Source organism: Paralichthys olivaceus, chromosome 22 (genome assembly GCF_024713975.1).
Source record: "Paralichthys olivaceus isolate ysfri-2021 chromosome 22, ASM2471397v2, whole genome shotgun sequence".
Classification (NCBI taxonomy): domain Eukaryota; kingdom Metazoa; phylum Chordata; class Actinopteri; order Pleuronectiformes; family Paralichthyidae; genus Paralichthys; species Paralichthys olivaceus.
In genome coordinates this window covers 11,376,157-11,398,235 of record NC_091114.1, presented here as the reverse complement: position 1 = coordinate 11,398,235, position 22,079 = coordinate 11,376,157, and the positions used below count along the sequence as shown (strand labels likewise).

The 22,079-nt window shown below is 43.1% G+C and overlaps 2 protein-coding genes across 7 annotated transcripts; one reads left to right on the top strand and one right to left on the bottom strand.

Annotated features, from left to right (window-relative positions):
• The first annotated feature begins 2,948 nt into the window (after positions 1–2,948).
• Positions 2,949–11,621, top strand: LOC109634871 (phospholipid scramblase 2-like). Its single transcript, XM_020095649.2, has 8 exons — positions 2,949–3,308; positions 3,835–3,901; positions 6,645–6,940; positions 7,902–7,944; positions 8,134–8,354; positions 9,099–9,260; positions 9,526–9,687; positions 9,780–11,621. The coding sequence occupies exons 2-8, from the start codon at positions 3,862–3,864 to the stop codon at positions 9,837–9,839; spliced, it is 984 nt and encodes a 327-aa protein (XP_019951208.2). The 5' UTR covers positions 2,949–3,308; positions 3,835–3,861; the 3' UTR covers positions 9,840–11,621.
• A 1,140-nt stretch (positions 11,622–12,761) lies between these two features.
• Positions 12,762–20,404, bottom strand: tnk1 (tyrosine kinase, non-receptor, 1). 6 transcript variants are annotated; one of them, XM_020095645.2, is made up of 14 exons: positions 20,282–20,404; positions 17,903–18,081; positions 17,379–17,449; positions 17,131–17,304; positions 16,754–16,906; positions 16,399–16,676; positions 16,193–16,319; positions 15,883–16,029; positions 15,701–15,795; positions 15,206–15,454; positions 14,816–14,883; positions 13,911–14,392; positions 13,706–13,801; positions 12,762–13,265 (listed from the first exon to the last, which is right to left on the bottom strand). In XM_020095645.2, the coding sequence occupies exons 2-14, from the start codon at positions 18,063–18,065 to the stop codon at positions 13,089–13,091; spliced, it is 2,280 nt and encodes a 759-aa protein (XP_019951204.2). In that variant the 5' UTR covers positions 18,066–18,081; positions 20,282–20,404; the 3' UTR covers positions 12,762–13,088. The 6 variants fall into 6 exon arrangements, with proteins under 6 accessions (XP_019951204.2, XP_019951205.2, XP_019951206.2 ...); XM_020095646.2 differs by having other exon boundaries at positions 20,021–20,305; XM_020095647.2 differs by having other exon boundaries at positions 20,135–20,293.
• Between the last annotated feature and the right edge of the window lie 1,675 nt (positions 20,405–22,079).

Sequence of the window (22,079 nt, the reverse complement as noted above, 5' to 3'; positions counted from 1 at the left end):
AAGCAGCTCATAAGAGATTTGGAGAACTGACAACATGTCTTGACACACATACATACATTTGCACATACACACTGACCCACTCACACTCTCTTTCCCTGCAGCTGAATGAGGAGAGATGGGAGAACGATAAGGCCTTTGTTGAGTATGTTGCCGTTTTCGACAAAATACATCACCCTCAGGCTGGCTTCAGTAAGTTTACGTGAATCTGAACTTATACATGTCCTTCATCCCCTTGTTTGAGCTTCCAATGTAATTGATCTGTAATTAAATAAATACCCAATAAATGGCATAACTATAAATACCCGAAATAATGGCTATGAATCGACAGGTTTCAGAGTCCAAAGTGACTTTTTAAACGACTTAACAACAACCATGAAAACATAAAAACGACTTCATATTTAACGGATAATATTAAACGAAGTCAAGTGAAAGTCAAAATTAGATATGATTCATTAATTAATTATTCACGCATGTATTTCTATCTGCACTAACTCAATGTGTTTGGGTCAGCACAGAGACAGAGAGATCAGAGATGGCATCAGGACCCCGGTGTGTGTGTGTGTGCGTGTGTGTGTGTGTGTGTGTGTGTGTGTGTGTGTGGCAATCTGGATGACTTGATCACCCTGCTTCGCTCGACTTCACCGGCAGTGAGCCACCCAATCCAGACCACACGCACGACTCCGTCCACCCCTCCTGTCTCCACAAAACCAAACAGACAGGAGACAGTGTAGCAAGGATGGATGGAGAGATTGGCAGAGGAATGGGGGGGACAGGGGGCCCGCTTGGGGCATATGCGCATTCAGACACGATTTCACTTTTCCTCTTTTCCCGCCCTGTCCTAATTATTTCTATTTCAGGACACTGAGGCTCACCAAACATAGAACCAGTGCTGATAGATCAGGCGTGTATAAATAAACCAAGGCAAGGCTGACAGCATGTTAACAGGGGCAGAGGCCAGATAGACCACGCTGATTAGCTCCATTATCAGGGACAGGCCTCATTAGGGGCCTCTGGCTGGGTGTGTGTTCTTTTGTTGCCACACTGGACCAAATGTCCTCATGCAGACATCAACGTGAGGAGAATCCGTCAGATTGAGGACATTTTAAAGGCCCCCCCGCTTCAGTGAGGAGTTGAAGTTAAAGGTTGGGGCTCAGTTTAAGGTTGAGATCAAAGTCAAGTATCTATAGGTTGAGTGGATGTCAGTGCTACTTGTGTTAGCACGTTAACTGGACTCAGATATGAATCACGTTTTCAAATATGTTCTTAATGTGTGAGAGGACGTATATTTGGTTTCTTGCTGAGATGTCTATGTAACATCTGTGTGTGTGTGTGTGTGCTCTGAAAGACTTCCCTCATACCCGCCCAAATCTTGACGCCCTATAAGTAATGTGCACAGCAGCAGGTGCCAAATATAGTCTGAGCAGAGACAAAAGCAATAACTCCTCCAATCCTGTGTCTCTGCTGCTCCCTTCATCTCTATCAGACATTTACTTACGTATAAATACTTAAAACATCGACACAGTTTTCCATTATGGTACATACTGTTTCTTCTAATCAATAACTACTGTTACTCTGCTGATGTTGCACTTCTGTCCTGACAGAGGGATCCCTCACATGTGGCTCTCTTGTTTATTCCCATGATAATAAGTTTTTCTGGTAGTTTTTCTTTAATCTCGTTGAGGAACAGAAAGGATGTCACACCCTGTAAGTACAAATAGTGATTTGTATATCTGGGCTATGCAAATAACATTTGACTGATGTGAGTGTTGATGGGATTTGTCAGATTGAGCTGGTCCAGAAATTTGATGACGCCATTTTTGTTCCTGTTGCTAAAGTAGTCCTTGTACTGCAGTCATAAACTTCTACCATCATATCTTCATATCATCCAACCAGTCTGTCAATCAGTCCCAAAGTAACAACAACGAATTCAAGATATGATCTGCTCCATGTTCAGCAGATCAGAGTCTTTTTCTAAAGCATTTTGATCATACTTTACACCTACTTCACTACAAATTGTACTTTTTATTTTAGTGTAAGTGTTGTACTCACTAGTTTTTCATACTTACAAATCAACATGTAAAATATAAAGTGCAACATGTTATATATAAATCAACACAGTCAATATTTGCATGTAAAATTGTTCCGTCTTCCCCAGCGGCAATATTAAAGTTGTGTAATTTATCAGTGATGGTATTTTAACAATATAATGTAATGAATCCGGGGGACATGCTGCAGCTTGATAATTAGAACTATGTTGTTTGATGAGTCAAACAAATTAGGGACAAGAGTCTAAAACACCATGAATATTGTGTATAACAGTTTTCACTATCAGTTATTAAAAGCTAACAGACTTAGCAACAGTTGCTAGTTCCAGTGCAACCAGAGCAACATTAGCATTTCTGATCATCTGAGAAACACAGGTCTGACATTTTCTTGTTCTTTCTTTCTTTCTTTCTTTCTTTCTTTTATCTCTATTTCTTCATACCTTCCTCTGCCTCTCTCTCTTTCTTCCTTTCCTTCAGTTTCAGTCGTCACCAGCTTGTGGGGAAAATATCTTGAGGTATTTAAGCTAGATAGCAGCTAGCTGTTTGATTCTCTTTAATGGCAAAGGCTTTTAATCTAATTTGAATTTACTGTACCACGTTTATTGTGGTTTATTTTGTTTAAAATGTACAAAAAACAGCGAGCAAGCAAATTCAGTCTTTAGTTTGGCTCGTACACATGCACGATGACTAAATATATCTTTCACTCGTAGTTTATAAAATCCTCTGTCGATTGCACGAGGCCCATTTATCTTTTATTTTGTTGTATGTGCATGTACAGTGTGTGTTGCATGGGGCTGCACGCTGGCTGCACACGGTTTGATTCTGGGGATCGGACGCTCTCTGGTGGTTGTCAACAACAACAACATGTTACGCAACAGGCCGACTCCTCCTTGTTGCTGCATGCACTGATAATACTATCTGCAGGGGGACAGTCCTCTCATGGACACGTAGAGCCCTCTTATTAAATAAAACCCATCTGCTTCTCGATGCATGTGCTTCTCCTCTCACAGTCAGATTAGCATGGTGTTTATAGACGCACACTGAAACCCTGCTGCAAGTCGTGGGAGGCTGAAAAGGAGGGGGGGAGGAGACATAGAGAAAATGCATGGGAGGGAGGAGAGACAGCAAACCAGAGAAACGAGGAACAGGTCAGGAAGGATACGATTGACTCTCGGCTCTGTGGATCCAGGGATTCAGTTTTAGTTTCTTTGTTTTACTTGGGCACTTGTCTTGGTGGCTCGGTGAGGACATCACACCGCAGAGGTGAGATTTCAAAGTCACTCGCAAAGAAATATAGCACTAAGTGCTTTTTATTCAAGATGCAGTGAGTGTGAATAAGGTAGAGGGGGAGATGAGGTAGGATTGTCTTTTTGATGGATTTAAATGCATCTATTTGGTCTTTATCAGACTCCAGGACATCATTTCCATATTTCACATGGAAGCAGAAATAAAAACATGTAGATCAACACAGGATGTGAGTTTTTGGAGACCACCCCCTCCCCCAGATTCTCCTGAAACATGACGCACCCACTTTTTTCCCATATATGTTCAGCTCTCAAACCTTCAGCTTCAGAGTCGTTAGTTTTTCCCTGTATCACATGATATTTTCTTGTCAAAGTGCACCGACTGGGTTGTAAACATCAATCATTAAAGCCATTGTGGTGTTTGATGTTTTTAAATGGTTGTGTTGGACTCTTTGTCACTCTTTCTTTGCAACACCCCCTGCTCTCCTTCCTTAATTTTTTTTATATCACAACCCAACCCTTCCTTTCCCTTTCCATTCCAACAGTTTCCCATAGAGGCCCCCTGGGAGTGGATGAGAAAGCGCTCCGAGGTCATTGCCATGTCTGCTCCTGGTAAGTGCACTGACCTTAAAAGAAGCAACAATGCCTTAAGAATAGTGTGTCTAAAACTTTCTTACTCATCCACTTCTTCCATTGTGTCATGTTATTGACACAATGTGAGCTATTGTAAAAGGCCCACACGTCTCAAGTTTCCATCGGTGTTTCCCAGGACTAATTTTTCCTCAGAATGTCGCTGCATGTTGAATGAACGCCTTGTCTTGCTCCCAAATTCCTCCACCAGCCTTGAGTAATTTTATCCTCCACACGTTGGTGAATTTTTAGAAGAAATACCTGAAATACTTGAAGTACTTCCATTCTCTACATGGAAAAAAACAGATGTGTGAGGTGAGAGTTGTCGTCGAGTGGGCATGTCAGGGGGCGGCCTTCCTGTAAACAACATGGTTTTGATTTCATTTGGCTTTGTTACCTTGCAAGTTTGAGAGAGGAATGTGGTTAGAGGTTGAGCAAAGGGGAAGCAGGGTTCACACAAGCAACTGTTTCTTTGTTTTTTACTTTCAGTTCTTCTTAGAAAGACAGAAGTAGTGGGAGGGTTTAGTTGCCCTCATACATACAGTTCACGACATTTCTTTCGCATTACTTCAGCCTTGAAATGGCACCACTGCTTACTCACAACCCTGGAAGAATCTCACTATGAAGTAACCCTACGACCTCTATGCTGTGCTGTTTCAGGCTGTTGTTGTCCTGCCAAGAAAACAAAAACCAGTTTTGTGTGCTGTGAGTCAGCACCGCTGCACCACACACGTCTGTTTGTACTCAACACCAATGAAACCAGGTTTTCCATCATAGACAAAGTGAAGGAATGCTGGTAAACTCAATGAGCAACAAAGGAGGATATCAGAGAACTCACCCACAGAAAACTGTCGACATCCTCCCCACCGACAGCATCATTCAAACCGCTGGTTGTTGAGAAGATTAAGACTTCTCTTATTAATTATTCAAGGAGAAATAGAGAAAATGGATCATAGCTAAAACTCATGGAAATGTAAAATCCACCCTCTTTAAAAGAGTTCTGTAAATAGACTGCACCTTGGACCCTGTTCAGACTTGGTGTTATAAGTGGAGAACTAGCGCAGGTGTGAATACGCACAAGATACATTGAGCATGTATATAACATACCCCTCAGGTGACGTTCTCTTATCTGTGTGAATACAAAATCCTCTGGACCACCTACTCAGCTGATGTCCTCTGACCTGCTACAGATTCACAATGACTCGAACATATTTTTACACTTACGTGTTTCCCTGACACAGAATTATTTGTGGCCACCACCTCGATATTAAAACTGACCGCCACATATTGATTTCCTTATTTTCTTCTCATGGATAAAACCTAATTTATTTCAGCCCCTCCTACCTCTGCTCTTTCCCTCTCGCTAACTAAGACTAACTAAAAACAAGAAAGTGCAAACAGATGATGTATGTGAGTGTGCCAAGTGTGAACTGACGAACTTAGATCTGTCCACTTGTGATGGACGGATGTCAACACCAGGTCTGATCAGGGTTGTAGACATGCAGACCGTAGGATCGAACCATCAACCCTCCCATTCGTCACCGACCTCCTCCACTTCCTGAACCACAGCCACTGATAATTTCACAACCAGCAGTCCAGTAAATTACACACAGACGTCCTCATGCAGCTCTTTGTCACAGCCGCGCCTCTTACACAATCCACATGTCATCGATTGTGGCTCCTTTCAACAACTCCACACTTGTTATTAGCTGACACTGAAGTATAGGTTTCTTTTATGAGCCAAGATGGAGCCACCAGGCTGTGACTTAAACTGACGTCAGAAATCTTAAGCAGTGTTGCTGCTTCTGTAATGATCATTAAATTTGTTCGATATGAAATAGACTAGAAGGCCTTTACTGTCATTGTAAAAATGAAATCAGCTGTGCTTGTCCAAAATGTTATAATATATAAAACATAGACAGGTTATAGAATTAGTAATGTATAAAAACAGTAGTGCACATTAGAATTGTCATAGCCATATACCCATAGGGTGCCAACAAAAGAAAAAAGACAGTTGATGAAGGACAGAATGATAATGATAATGTTTAGAAATGCATTTTTTACCACATGAAGACTGTCTAGAATGTTTTTGAATCAGAAACTTAATTTAAACAAATCAACCGTATGATTTATACAGTGCTTTACATTCATAGACTTGTTGAATGTGAATAAGGTTTATGAGTGTATACGAAACATACCCTGCTTTTGGCCTTCATACTCAGGGTTGTCCCTGTTTACTTGCTCTCTAGTAAGTCTGTGGCTCTGCTAATAAGTAGCTTATTGGCTCTGTGGTCCCAGCGGGGAAAGTAGGATGATCCACAGTCAACTTACACACACACACGGTTGCTATGAGCACAGAGCACCTGCTATTAGTCAGGGACACACAGATCATGACTTCCTCTGTTGGTGAGCTGGGGTGTTGATCATAGAGCTTGTTTCTGCATTATTTGACTCTTCATCTTATTTGTAGGTAAGGACTTGAAACTCACACCTGGTTGAGGAATCATTTCTCGATTTCTGAAACATAGTTTCGAACAGGAAGTGTTTTTTTGTTTAAATTGTATTTTTATTCTATATTCCTTGTTTCATGGTTTCACTGAACATCTGTTGTTTCTTCCTGGAGCTACTAGTGTGTCTGTGTGTGAGTGTCCGATAAAAGGAGAGTGGATCTGGATTTACTCGTTGAGGAGGACTTTGAACCAATATGCCTGTCTTTTTTTTCCAGGTTACCCAGGCTCTTACAACCAGCCACCCTATCCCATGCCTCAGCACGGCGGCCAGTCCATTGCCCCTTATCCTGTTTCCCAGGGAGGGTATGGAGATCCGGGTCAAGCTCCTCCCCCGGGCTTTAACATGGGCTACAACCCAGGCCAGCCTCCAGTCATGTACCAGCCAGCACCAGTCGCCACAGCTCCAGGGCCAGACTATGGCGGAGCTCCGGGAGCGATCTCCCCGGCCCCGGTCGGTGTGCCAGCTGCAGTTCCTGTGGGGTTACCTCCGGGGCTTGAGTACCTCACTCAGGTGGGTCTTGAAAACAATAGTGGTTTGCAATGCTGTTACATCTTAGAAATGGATAGTTGGATGGATTACTCATTCACCACTCCTTCTTTTCAGGAATTTGTTTCCTCTTTGTTCTTAACTTTTGAACTCACTTGACTCATAGAGATTATTCTACACGCTTGAGTGTGGTAATTTGAGGGTGTTTTGTGATTCGCCCTAAAAAGCTACAGTACTTAATAGGGCTTAATAGGTTGTGGTTTTTGACTCTTCTTCATGATGACAAAATATTTCACAAATCTGAGTTTATCAATTATACCTCCTCACTGTACTTGCACAATTATATATATATATATAAATTGGTCTGTTGTTATATTTCTATTGATGAATATCATATATTGATAGTTATTGATATTCAGGGACTGGAACCAATAACAGGTAATTGTAGTGAGCTATGATTTAACTAAGAAAAGAGGAGTGATGTGACTTTACTGTTGGAACATTTCATTTCCGTTTTCTCTCTAAAAACAATGTGATGTGACCTCAGTCTCCTCAGCTGTCTGAACTTTACCCACTGCATTGTTTTTTAAATTTTTTATAAAAACACTTACTTGATTTGTTTCCTCTGTTCAAATCAACTTAAGACTTAAATAGAGTTTCAACAAAAACCTGAACTAGTTTTCAGGATTCTCTGTGTACTCAGAACAGGAACACCATATGTAAATACATAGAATGACTCTGACCTTTCTGAAGTCGACTGTCCACACAGCTGCTGTTGTGTTAGTTAATGGCTTTAAGGGAAATTCACGAGTTAAGTTACTTTGCATTGCAAATAAAGAAACCGTTGCAGCTTTTCACTTGTTCTCAGTGGAATATAACTTTCACACTTGATGATCATATTTTCTTGTGATTCTCTATTAATTTCCTTATTTCCTTCCTTGCTTTTTTTGTGTTTCTCACATTGTTCTCTCCCTTGTGGTTTTAGATCGACCAAATCCTGATTCACCAAAAAGTGGAACTCCTAGAGGGTAAGGGCGTGCTGCTTGCTCATCCAGTCATATTTACTCTTACTACTTTGTGGACAGGATGTAAATGTCATGTTTAAATCTCTCTATAGAAATCCTAATGATATTATTGACGTCGGGCCAGGAATTCTTTCTTTATCAAAACTGTTGCCACCCTTTTTCCTTTTCCGCTTCCTTTCCAACCCTGGACAGCTTTTATCGGGTTTGAGACCAACAACCAGTACGAGATAAAGAACAGTCTGGGCCAAAAGATCTACAAGGCCAAAGAGAAGAACGACTGCTGCACCAGAAACTGCTGCGGTTCGCTGCGCAGCTTCGACATGAAGATTAAGGACAACATGGACAGAGAGGTCATCCGCCTCATACGGCCGTTCCGCTGCGTTTCCTGCTGGTGTCCCTGCTGTCTGCAAGAGGTATGTGTGGATGTAGATGTCAAAGGTAGCTGTTAACAGCCTTATTGTGTATTGAGTTACCTCGCCAAGGCCAATACTTTAACAATTCAAAAGTTAATTCAGCACCAAATCACCCTGATTACTCACTCCAGTAATTGATTAGCTCTCTGGTATCTGTGGTATTATATTTGTACCCTCCATCTGCAAATGCCATTGTCCACCATGACTAATGTTAATAATTAATCTTGTACATTTTCTGGGGAATTTCATATGTGAAAGGAAATGTCCTTGTGTCTAAAATACAACAAAAGTGGAGTTTATTTTGAAACCTGTTTTTCCTGCCTTTACCTTGTTTTGCTGTTGAGTTGCTGAGTGCCGTTTGTTAGGTCTATGAATGGCCCCTTGTCTGAACTATCTCCCAGACTCCCCCACCTTTCTATCTCTGTCTACGCTTAATGACTGAGTTGGCATCGACCGGCTACCATGCGTTTCCCACTGGCCGCGGTCTCCAGCTCCTCCACGGTCACACACTGCAGTGCTCTGTTTACTGAGCAGACCGGAGCCATGTGAGATGTATTACCTTTGTTATGTGGTGTCACAGTGGAGCAGTCAGAGTCCTTCTTATCATTCCGACTGTCTCGTGTGATCTGCTGCGTGGCCCCGTGATCGCTTTATTTATAGCTGACAGTGTCAAAGGAAGAGGTCAGTTTTTACAGTTCTAGGTGTATCACGTTAGTTTTTATCTTTTAACTATGTGACCTACAGATGGAGGTCCAGGCGCCGCCCGGCACCACCATAGGCTATGTGAAACAGGACTGGCACCCTTTCCTGCCTCGGTTTTCCATCCAGGGAGCGAACAAGGAGACGCTGATGAAACTGGAAGGGCCCTGCTTCGCCTGCAACTGCTGCGGAGACGTCAACTTTGAGGTGAGAGAATCGTTGTTGGTGAAAGGTTATGTAGACTGAAACAAATCTTCTGTGCCATGATTGACAGCTATTACTGATAAATCATTTGTATCAATCTGCTTGTCTAACTAAGAGAATAAATATTTTTAAACCAAAATACATTATTTCTTAAAACAAACCGTGGTAGTATGAAATGACTCCAATTTTGGTGTTTCTTGGAAACACCTCCACCCTTACGCTCGACAGTTTAGAGGTCTTACATAAAACTGTTCTTTTCGTGTCTCAGCTGAAGGGGAAAGATGGGGACAAGCCCATCGGTCGCATCAGCAAGCAGTGGAGTGGTCTCCTGAAAGAAGTCTTCACCGACACGGACAACTTTGGCATCCAGTTCCCACTGGACATGGACGTGAAGATGAAAGCTGTGCTCATGGGAGCCTGCTTCCTCATCGTAAGTCGTGATCTTATTGAACAAACATAGATTTCTCATCAGTGGGATCTTGCTGAATGATGATAATTTCCTTGCTTGTTCTCACTTTCCAGGATTTCATGTTTTTCGAGAAAGTCGGAGAGGCCAACCAGCGCAGCAGCGTGTTTTCATAACAGAGGAAAGGAAAGGAGGGCAAACAACAGCATGGGAGGAAGGACTTTATCCAGTTATGCATGTTTCTGTTTATTACTTTTTTCATTTCTTTTTTGATCTTCACCAGATTCCAGCCAATATGGTGCTAACACCACATGTTCAGACCAGTATGAGCTAATGAACTGTGATTCCAGACGTCTGCCAAGTTTTTTGTTAACAATCCAAACTCAGACACTGACGCCATGTTGCCAATATTCCTTACACTCCATGTAGTCTGTTTAAATTTGAATCTATTTGCATCTGCTGAGATTTCCTCTTTCATTATTGATGCTGTGCTTTTTGCGATTATTATTGCACTTGTATACATTCTTATAGAGAAGAATACAACAGACAGAAGCAGTCTGTTGATCCACCACTTTGGTCTAGACTGAAATATCCGTGATATTGCAAATATTTGCATGCAAGCAAGCTAAACTAAGACAGCTAACACTGTAAATATTATACTTTTTGAAAATCAGCATGATAGCATGGTCACTGTGTGCCTTTTTATGCAAGCTAATGTTAATATTTAGCTCGAAGCATTGCTCAGCCTAACCCAGACTCACAGAGCTGCTAGTAGCCTCTTAGCAAACGCTGTAGACTTTATCTTATAACTTATAAAATTAGAAATATAGTCAACTAAGCACTATCTACAGTAATCTGTTGTTATATAGCTTGTGCCAGGAAGTTGTGGTTGTGATTATAGACTGTACATAAAGATGGACGACCTGTCTCCACTTCCTCCCACTATCCAGAAATGATGGCAAAATATCGAGGATGCGAACGCTGCCATCTTGCGCATTTGGAGCCAGAGTCATAGATGGGGGGGTGGAGCCACAGTATCAAGGTCCCATCGATATCTGTGCTCGACCAATCTTGTTTCATTTGATGTGTAATATGACTTCATGTTTTTGTCCGTGTTCCATCCACTAACACGGAGAAGGCAGGTTTTATGACCTATTCTGCATCTAGCCACCAGGGGTTGATCAAGATGCTTAGCGCACAGCCATGTCGTCCCTCTTTCTGTACAGTCTATGGGCGTGACAGTGAGACTAATGGGAGAATGTTTAATATCTTGTAGTCAGCGTTGACATATGTGCTGACAGTATTTACCAAAGTGCTCTTTCTCTACCTCTACACTGTCTTTCTCTTTCTCAGACCTAGTCTACATAATCTGAACAGAACTGTAGCTCACACTCCTCCTCCGTGTTGTAGTTGTTGCCGTGGAGACTGGTGCCACAGTCAAACCTTGCCCTCCAGTTGCTCCAGATGCGTTGGACTGGAGACAGTGTGATGAAAAATAGAAACGTGGGAAAGGAAATAAAAAAAACAGAAGTTAGGGTTAGTGAATGTTGATGTGACGTGGGGAAGATACCTGTGTGTAAAAAGTGCAGTGAGGAAATATGCTTTAGTTTTTGTGCAGAGAGTAACCTCAATGTGGACTCGTGACTTTTGGTCTTGAGAATCATTTTCTATTTGATTCATATAATCATCAGAGCTCCTATGGGGCTCAGTTGCCACTATTGCTTTCCAATCCAAACCCTGTATTACACTGTCAGTAACTGTGTCTTATTACTTTTAACTGTAAATATGTAACCATTCGTCTGTCTGCAGTCTGACCTCTGATGAGGACAGAGAAAGTAGCCAGATTGTGCCTTTTTTAAATCAGTTATATCTGCAGCCACCTCTTTGTACTATTTTCCATAAATGTGTGTCTTGTGATTGTTATATACTTTGTTACATAAAGAATACGTTGTAGTTCACTGCCATTGTTCAAGTGTTGTTTTCCTCTCCGTCAGTGCTTCTCTCGGAAAGTCTGGGGAAGACCCACATCTGGTTTTACTTGGAAAAAACGGTTGTTGGATCAGAGGGAAATCCAGTCCCAGAATTAGTCGGTGGCAAGTTCTGCAGAGACTTGGTCACTTTCTCAGGACAAAATGCCCTTCTCTGGTTACAGTATCAGCGTCCTCTCAGTTTTGTCCGCTCGCTTTTATCTTACAGATTATATCCATGCTCTACTTTAGCTGCAATAAAAGAAACAAAACCTCCCTTTTCTGCTTCGATACTGGACGTCTGACTGCTCCACCTCCTGCAAACAAATGAGTACTACATGCAGTAGTACTTAGGAGCATGTCTGAACATGTCAGTCACTGTGGGAGCATCACTTCTTCTGTGGAATAATTTAGAAATGAGTTGTCCCTCTAATAATATAAAATCCTACAGTTCCTTTTATACAGAAACAGTCCTATTGCTCAGCCAATGGTTGCACAGGATATTTCACCTGCTGCAGTTTTTGTATTTATTTACTGAGTCTATTTACACAGTATATGTAAACGGAGAGTACTTGCTATACAAATGTCTCAGCAGTGCAACGTGTCATCTTCAAGTATATGCATTAACATAATGCACAAAATTCAAATAAAGTTCCTCTTACATTTAATGTTATACCGTAAAGCATCATGGTGAATCCTGTGAAAACTAAAAAGATGCTATTTATTTATTAATATAATGGAAAATATATTAGGTTGTATTGTAAATATTCAACCTACCTAAATATACACTATGTATTAACCTCTATATGTCACCTTTGTATGGAAAAATGTTTTTGTTGTCTCAATAGACCTGATTTTATTATTGTATTCTATCTTGGCCTATGTCCTGATTTTCCACTAAGTTTTAGTGGAATCGGTTTAGTAGATTTTGCACCATGCTGCTTACAAACAGCAATCGAGGTCGAGGTAAAAAAACTACAACACAGATTTCTACTTCTTTGTAAAAACCTGCTGCCCACATTAAACACAATGCAACTCTGCCAACAACAGTTTGGCCACAGGTCCAGGTGTGTTACGATGTTATGCAGAAGTACTTCTCATCTCCTGTGGACTTAAAAGTGTAAAATCAGACCAGATCATCATTTTTATTCAACAGAATAATAATTTCTAACACAATATTTACAAATTCATTCAGGTACAAAAACTATTTGCAGCTAACGTAATGTGCAGGATAACGTCTCAGTGAAAATACAAATCGAATACAAAATAAAAACAGAAATATTTGAGTCATTGTGCATTAAGCTTTTTAAAAATGTGTCCATCTTCATTTCCCTGTTTTAATCTCCACTGGAGTAAATGTCCACACAGTTTCTGAGGCTGTGTCTGTGTTTGTCACTGTAAAGCAGGAAGTCGCTGGAAAAGTCAAACATCCACTTTTAAACAAAAGTCAAATCAGCTTCAGACTCGACGCTCTGCGCTGACTTGAGGTCGCTCCCTTTCTACTGGGCCGGCCCTGTCGTCCCGGGTCGATCGGATCAGGAAGCGGCTGGCCAGCTGCAGGTTCCACTGGTATCTGGAGAGGATCCTCAGACAGTCCTCTTTGGAGCAGAGGCTCAGCGAGTACAGCTGCTCGAACTGGGGGGGAAGAGAGGACGAGGTTCAGAGGCAGCAGCATCAAAATACAGTGGATATGTCATTAAAATAAATAGAGAAGAAACAAGTGCTGTTATTTTATTTCTGAGCCTGGAACTTGATGTTTTGCAGAACACCTGCTGTGACATCACTTCCTGGCTGTGGCCTGTTTATTTCAGTTTTCTGTCAAACCACATTATGCAGAAGATGCACAAGAAAAATGACTTTAAATTAAAACCAGATTAAAATTCACAGTTGGACTCTTTTTCAAAAACACCCAACCAGCCTCCGTTAGCGTGGGACATTATCTCTTATTATGAACTCCAGAAAGTGTCCACACCCAATTCAGAGGATATTTATCAGAGTCTGAACTGGGTTGTGTATTACATCAGTTCGTTCAAACAGCAGAAACAAGTAGTTTGTGTTTTCTTCGTGATTCCGACCTTGAGTTGTTGCTCGGCTCGTACCGGGTTGCCGTCACAGCGCTGCAGTGCAGTATGAACCTCCTCAGTGGTCACTCCGTGTACGGACTCCATGACCTGACCAGAGCACAGCAATTTTATTTTATAAGTTTTTTAAATGCAAAATATTCACTATATTTTAATCCTGTTGAAAACACTAATCGAAAACTCAAAAATCATTTCATACCTGTGCGATGAGACTATCCCTCGTGTTCTGCCCATGTGGAGACTTCTCACGGTCTCTGATTCGTTCTCGCTCTCTCTCCCTGTTATCCGCTTCATCCAGCTGTGGGGTCGAGCGTGCCATGTTGGCCATCTTAGCCAGGTTGGAGCCTCCCACTCCAGGCTGAGGCTGGTGCTGGGGCTGAGGCTGAGGTGGTGGCTGTGGTGGAGGGGCCAGGATCAACTGTGAGGGCCAGGAGGCGCCTGGGGGTGGGTTGACCATGGGCCTCCTCTGAGACTTGTTCAGGCGTTTTAGGTTGGGGGGTGGCGGTCGTGGCGGTGGAGGGATACTGGCCTCGCTGAAGCGACGGGTGTCCTGCTGCATCAACAAGCTGTGAGCTGCCATAGGGGGCATGAGTCTGCCCTGCTGGTCCACTCTGATCACCCCGACTGTGTGAGCCCGAGGCCGGTGTCCACTCAGGACCGACTCCAGGCTCTGAGACATCCCTGAAGACACAGAGAATCTTTTAAACGAAAGAAATACACTATTACAGTATTAAGGCTGAGAGAATAATCCTGTTTTGGCCTAAAAAAGCCACTAGGGGGCAGACTGGCCAAATGTGACTGAATGAGTGAGTAGTTTAACAAACAACGAAAATAGATCGCATAATATAGGTATAATAATTAACATTACATTAATACAACATTAATTCCAGGACACTTCAGAATTCAGACTTTAGGTGCTCATTGTCCATTCTACTTGGTTGAAAGCAAAGAAATCTCACTATATTTCTGCTTTCAGACCAGGACAAAGACAATATGAATATCAGGAGAAACATTGTTCTGTGATGCTGCTGATGTTATATTGTCATATGATCTTAGCAGCTCCACTCTCCTTGTTCTGCAGCTGCTTGTATTTTTAGTCCCTACCTGCCATTTTCTGCAGATTGGATCCGTCCTTCTCTCTGACAGGGTTCGGCCTCCAGCTGCCGCTGCCGCTGCACAGGTCACAAAAGTAAACACGTTAGTTTGACAGCTTCGGCTCACAGACTGAGCTGAGTGACAGCAGGTGAAAGGTCAGCTCTGCACTCTGGTTGGCTTTCTGCAATAAAACTCAGGGACTTGAGCAGCTGAGGTGGGAGTTCACTTGATTTTATAAATGATATCGACAGAGTATGTGTTGTATTTTGTGCTAAGGCTGCAAAACAAAAACATAGACACAATGTATTCAAACATAGAACAGCAGAAAAATCTGGAGACGGGAGCATGTCTTAAAGCAGCTCAAGTAAATCAAAGAGGAGAATGAGGGGTGTGACTGACTCGTCCAGGCTCTCCTGTGCTCTCCAGCAGCGTTCAGGTTTGATGTCTCCGTGCCCGGTGTGTTGCAGACTTCCCTTCAGAGGCGCCGAGATGTGGATGGAAACGGAAGCGGGAACAGGATGGCTGGATGATGCCGCGGGAGCGGCAGCAGCGAGACCAGGAGGGAGCAACGGTGCTGTGAGGCTCGCAGGAAACCAGCCGACTGTGAGCGTCCTCTGATTCTGGCCTCTCCACTCGCTCAGCTCCAGACTGCAGAGACACGGTGAACTTAGTTTAACTTATAAGTAAACTATTTAACTATTTAGTAAAGTAAAAATAAACTACTGGTCATTCCAGATCTGTTATGGTGAACTAAACACTGTCAAATACCAAGGACTCCATGAGATCACGGTTGGAATGCAGCCTGTTTAAAACTTTTTTCTCATCCTAACAAAAGCCCATTGTATCGGCCAAAGTTTAGCCTTTTCTCTCATTTCCCTTCTCTCTCTCACTCACCCATGATCTATGACCGTCACAAGGTCGTTGACCACCAGGGTGAGTTTTCTGGGTTCAGAGAAGTCTCGCGTTACTTGCACCTCCATTGGTTTCGCCTGTGGATGGAAAAAAGTTTAAAATCCCAGAATCTTCTCTTAGTTCCATCACCAGACACAACTGTGTGTTTCTGCATATTTCCAGACCTCTGTCACCATGGTGGTGAGCTGTGCGAAGCTGGGTCTGTCAGCGGCGTTGAGGGCCCAGCACTTCCTCATGACGGTGTACAGCTCCTGAGGACAGTCCGGCGGTTTCTCCAGACGCTCGCCCTCCCGCTCCACGCGCCACAAAATCTGCATCCAAGGAAGCAAATGTCAGCAACACTGAGACGCTGAGTCACAGACAAACAACGTCGGGGTGGGGACACACATTCCACACATGAAGACAAACACGCAGACTGGCACGGAGACAAAAATGGAAAACGTGAATGTTCAGAAGGAGCCGGCAGGCTGGTACCTGTCGCCCTGACAGCCCGAACCACGGCTCCTCGCAGTACGTGAACATCTCCCACAGTGTGACGCCAAACATCCACACGTCTGAGGCGTGGGAGAAGGAGCCGACACGAAGACTCTCTGGAGCACACCTGGAAAAAAATAAGAATTTAATTTAAGACCAGAAGGAAAGTTAGAATTTTTAGTCCCATTATTTCCATGTGCCCTCACCATGCGAACGGGATGCGCTTGTGTGCCGACATGATGTAGTGATCGCTCTCTTGGCTCAGACCTCTCATCAGGCCAAAGTCTCCGATCTTCACAATATCCCTGGACGCCAGCAGCACGTTTCTGGCAGCCAGGTCCCTGTGGATGAACCTCCTGGTCTCCAGGTAATCCATCCCCGCCACGATCTGGGCAGCAAAGAGCCAGAGGCGGACTAGCGGGTACTCATACTGACGTGAGCGCAGGGTGTCATACAGTGAACCCACAGGAGCGAGCTCTGTTACCTGGAGGACGGAGGTATGGGTCAGTGTTCTAGTTTGAATCACTCCTTGATTGTTTGATTCAAAACACCACATCTTACCATCTTGAGCGGCTGTGTGAGCACCACGCCGTACAGTCGCATGATGTTGGGGTGGTCCAGCGACTGCATGATGGTGACTTCCTGGAGGAAGTCGGTCAGCGTGTCCGCCTGCCGCGACAAACTGCTCCTCAGGGATTTCACTGCGACGGGGAGCTGAGAAGAGTCAAGAGGGTCAGTCTCAACATATTTGGGTTTAAATCACATTCAGTGGAGTACAGCAGATACATAATTTGATTTGCAACTAAATGTGTATACATGCACACAGAAATCCCAAACCATATATTTCATAGAGCATGCTGAATGTTTAGTTGGTGTTACATAGTAAACTACATGATAAATAGCATCTACATCAATGATCTTCTGATATCTTTGCTTACTATTCTCCCGGTGGGTGTGTGCCACTCTCCCCTCTTCACCACCCCGAAGGACCCAGAGCCCAGCTTCTCGCCCAGGATCAGCTCGCTGTCCTGTATCAGACATGGAAGAGCGCGGCCGCCGCCCTCCTGGCCCTGAGCCTGCTCTCCTCCATCCAGAACTCGCCCGCTAAACACCTGTGTGCATCGATGAATACATTTAAAAAAACTAACATGACAAACGTGATCACATGCCATCTACAACTACAGACCTTGGGCATCCAGGGCCGTGATCTGGAATTTGCCTTGTAGCGTTTCAGAGCCTCCCATAATCTTCGTTGTGCTGGAAGACAAAGATTCACGATAATATTCTTTATTTTACAGATAAAAGAATTTTACAACAAGAAGGACAGAGGCAACACAGAAAAGACATTTTAACATATCCTGTAAGTTACATCATTTTAAAGATGTAAGTGCCTGAACAAAGGGGATCTGTTTAACTTTAACAGCTGATTGTGATAAAATGACATCATGTCCAGTGATGAAGGGAGAGAGAAAAACCAAGTGAGGACACTGTGATGATAAAATGCCAATGATCAATAACTCCATCAATACTGTAAATCCAAAGGTTGATTAGAGGTTTAAACTGAAGACAAGGCTTTTGTACTGAAACGATTTGAAACACTTCTTTGTCTTGTAATTAACTTCCCTCACTGTGACAAAGGGGAAATCCTCTGAGTGTGTCTGTATTGACTTTCAGTCGACGTGCACGATCAAAGGAGACGATCAGGCTCACCGGGTTTGCTGATTCCTATCTGCTCCAGATCAGACTCCTTGACGTAGGAGAAGTGCTCGATGCAGGTGATGTTGAGGCCGTCTCTGACGCGCAGGTAGAACTTCTCCAACTGGACCTCGGCCAGGAGGTGGTACAGCCACTGAGTGTCTTGGTCCATCAGCATGACCGGGCCGACCTGACTTTAGGGGACAAAGGTCAAAGGTTTACAAGAAATCTTATTTTCTGTAAAGATTTCCAGTCCAGGAATCTAAGACTAAAAATTGAAAAAGTGATTCTTTCCATTGTATATATTAGAATCAAAAACTATTCCTCAATGTCTGCCCATCTCATTCTGCAGAATATATGAGTTACACAAACCAAAAGAGGAACAACTGTTTATCTTTAAGCTCTTTTACAAACAAGAGCAAATTGAGTCATTTGCATATGTTCACACTACTAAACAGAACGTAAATTACTCTGATGAGGAAACAGAAAAACAGAGGAGGAGCAGGTGGATGAGGAGATAGAGTGTCACGAGAAACAAAAAGAGACATTTCAAATGTTACGTTCCTCAGAAGCATTAACATGTCGCTCCAGTGTGAGGACTGTGAGAAGGGTTGTGACTCAGTTTGACCTTTAGAGGTGACGATCCTGCAGGGAGTCATTGAGAAACTTGAAAAACTGAAAGGTGGAAACATCAGTTTGTGGTTTAGGGGCACTAGTCGGACCGGATTCTGTTCACACAGTATTTATGTAACAGCAGAAGACATAAGACGACAGAATACACTCTTAAGAGAGAGAGGATCCTTTTCACCTTTACGTTACCTAGTGACATATTACAGCGGCTGCCCTGCAACAAGTGCAACAACAAGGATGATTAAGCCACTAAGTGAAAAACACAGCAATTCCCCCCGATGTCACTGGAAGGTTGTTCAGCCATAAAACACCTGCTTATCAGCGCACCAAGCCCAGCAGCTATGAGTCAGTGGAGCTCTTCAACATTCCCATGTCAGCTGGAAAGAAAAACGTTGACATCCAAACGAAACGTCTCGCAGAGCTACATTGTCTTCTGCAAAGCCAGACATGAGGGTACCGGCCCGGGCTTGCATCGACTTCAGAGGGCAACTCCCCGATTATTAATTTGCACTAAAGCTGCCACTGAGCGTGAGGCGAGCTCCCTGCAGGTTACTCAAAGAGAAAAAAGAAAAACATTGAACATGGACTCGCTGGTAAACAAACAGAGCTCTGTGATCGTTCTCTCTGTGTGCACACGGATGAATTTTTAACCTGCTTGGCAACTGAAACATCCTCTCAGCGTAAAGGCATGTGTCACCAAGCGGCCTAACTTTTAATTAAAAGTATAAAGTGACTGAACAGTAGCAGAGCTTTATATCTCTGACTCCAAACTACAGCCAGCAGTGTTCGTTTACCCAGAAGGACAGAGACGTTTGTTTACTCGGGTGATGCCTGTTTCCTCTGTACTGAGAACGAATCAAGATCAATCCTCAGTGCAACGCTTGTATTTACCCACTGACGACACTTCACTTGCACAGAAATGCACAGTCGCCACACTTGATAACACTTGAAACACACACGTGTCTGTGATCAAAAGACGGGTGTGCCTCTCAACAGTACAGACGATTTGAGTGTGTGTAGAGTGAAGAGAAGACGTATTCAGATCTTTTATTTGAGTGACAGCAGCAGCGCTATAACACAAATATGCTTCTTACGTTCAAAACTACATGTTGAAAAATGTACGTACAAAACAAAAGCAGTATTCTCATGTTGTAGCCGGTAAGAGTGATGTCAGGAAAGTTTCAAGGGACTCATTAAAACGTTGCTGTTCTCAGGGGGGACCCCTCTCAGCTTGGGGGCCCCAGGCAATTGCCCCGCTTTGCCCACCCTGTTTCAACGCCCCTGTGTGAACCTGTTAGAAACTGGTTTATTTACTTAATCCAGCACAAAGCACCACGACTAATAAACTCACTTTATACTCAGCTCTGAAAAAACAACATTAAGAGACCACTTACTACTTTTCTCCTCAATATAGGCTGATTTAGAAACTAGATTATTTCACAAAGCTTCTCCAACTTTAGATATTTGTTCCCATTCACTCGCCTCCAGATCCTAGATACTCACCGTTAATCAGAATAAGTGGGTCCTGGTTTTATCCACACACACACACACACACACACACAGAGAGAGAGACCAGTGATCCAAAGCGACGCACGGGTTTCATGACAAATCACAGACCTCCTGTCAGTCCCGCAGCTTCTTCTGAATAAATCTCCTTCTCATGAATCCACGTGGTGTTAGAGGTGAAGGTTTCAGGTGTATATGTGATTATTTTCTATGTTTAATGTCCCCGGAAGAAACAAGAAGTGAGACTGTGATCTTTACCTGTGTGTCCTCCGCTCCTGGCTCCGCCCCTCTCCCCGGTGACTGAGCTGACCACACCCCTTCCTCCCTGACGTGTCTCACCTGAGATTTCACAACACAACACAACACTACACAACACAACACTACACAACACAACACAACACTACACTACACAACACAACACAACACTACACTACACAACACATCATAACCCATCACATACAATACAACACAACACAACACAACACAAACACAACACATCATAAAATAACCCAATAGACAACACGTCATAACACATCACATACAAAACAACACAACACATAATAACAGTCTACATTTTGTCAAATGTAAGTTTTCAATCAACATCTCATTAAAAAGTATACATAGGTTAATAATTGGTGACTGAATGAAAGGTCTGCAGTTGTAAAATGATTCTGGTTCCGAAAACCTGCAGCAGTTTAGAAGAAGTTTCTTTCCTCAAAAATGATTCTTATTAATATAAAATTAATATTTTGCACATTGACAGAATAATACATATAAGAAAGACCTACCAGCTCAACAACAGCCCCACAACGTCTAAAAAGTGGAATTAACACCTCTTATAAATAATTTAAACAAAAATAAACACTATAGAAAGGATTTGCAGTATTAAAGTAAGCTCTGGTTGGGTGTGCCTAATAAAAATGCAACTGGAATTTAAAGCAGTAATAAGTTTATTATCCTCTGACTTCACAGTGCAATTTACAGTAATGTGATGATCACAGGACAATACCTTGTTATTAATTGCTACCATGATGATGATTTATTAGTCAGAGCGGAGGTGGATATTATTCCTATAAATAACATGATGAACTCTCTCCATCGACCACGTCTGGCCTGCGTTTGACCTGAGACGAAACCGGCAGTGACTTGTGACTCAAATCAAGAAACTCAGATGGTTTTCATCCTCTGTCTTTCCCTCCTTCATTCCTCATCGCTGCAGAACGAGTCTGACAGGATTTCTTTTTCCCTCCCACCCTCCCTCCTGATAATTGAATGTGAAATCAACCTGCAGGCAGCAGAGTGGAGGGCCTGTCTGTACTTTGCACTTCCTGGTACAGTTTCTGCCCCGTGCATGCTCGCTCCTCCCTGCCCGCCTGAATTGCTCAATGTGCACACAATAGATTCCAGCCGCTCAAAAGGGAGGCTGCAAACAGGAGCGGCCCTGGGGATCCGCTTACATTTCTTTTCATGCACTTTGAACGAAAGCTGTCAGAGGCCGGGAGGCGCACAGCAGGTGTTTTACTTTGGGAGGTCAATTTCTTCTCAGAGCTTCTTATATGGTGTCAAACCTTTTTTCCCCCTCACACACCGTCACTGATAATTCGACAGCAGGGCCTCAGCCAACAAACACCATAAACAACAGTGTTGACTGAACCTCAGCGTCACGACCTGACCCACCAGATATTTATACAGCAAACTGTCATCTAGTCTCCAGGGCTGATGAGAAGTGTGTTTACACTCTTAAATCTCTCCTCAGCTTTGTCTCTGAAGTGTTTGAGTGTCAGCTGACAGTGTGGGAGTGTGTCTGAGAGACGGGGACGGCTGGAGGTGAAGGGACAGGGCCTATGTGTGTTTCAGTGCTGGGAAAAAGTTTGTGAACTGAGCTGAGAGCGAGCAGCGTTCTCACATAAATGAAAGAGAAATGAAGCAGTGCTGCCTCAGGGATGGGTCGTTTCTCTCCCTGTGAAAATCTGCCACTGTCATTGTCTTATAATGGCTCCTGTGAGAGTAGAGGAAGTAAGTTTGCATTATTTGACAAAAAAAGGTCAAACGTTAA

What these genes read in the sequence shown, in the direction of transcription:
- LOC109634871 (XM_020095649.2), top strand. Translation starts at nt 3,862, where the DNA reads ATGAGAAAGCGCTCCGAGGTCATTGCCATGTCTGCTCCTG. An exon ending in CATTGCCATGTCTGCTCCTG is followed by an intron (nt 3,902 to 6,644) that starts GTAAGTGCACTG and finishes TTTTTTTTCCAG; the next exon opens with GTTACCCAGGCTCTTACAAC. An exon ending in GGCTTGAGTACCTCACTCAG is followed by an intron (nt 6,941 to 7,901) that starts GTGGGTCTTGAA and finishes TTGTGGTTTTAG; the next exon opens with ATCGACCAAATCCTGATTCA.
- tnk1 (XM_020095645.2), bottom strand. Translation starts at nt 18,065, where the DNA reads ATGCTGATGGACCAAGACACTCAGTGGCTGTACCACCTCCTGGCCGAG. An exon ending in CAATCTGCAGAAAATGGCAG is followed by an intron (nt 14,393 to 14,815) that starts GTAGGGACTAAA and finishes CTGTGTCTTCAG; the next exon opens with GGATGTCTCAGAGCCTGGAG. An exon ending in GAGCCGAGCAACAACTCAAG is followed by an intron (nt 13,266 to 13,705) that starts GTCGGAATCACG and finishes CTTCCCCCCCAG; the next exon opens with TTCGAGCAGCTGTACTCGCT.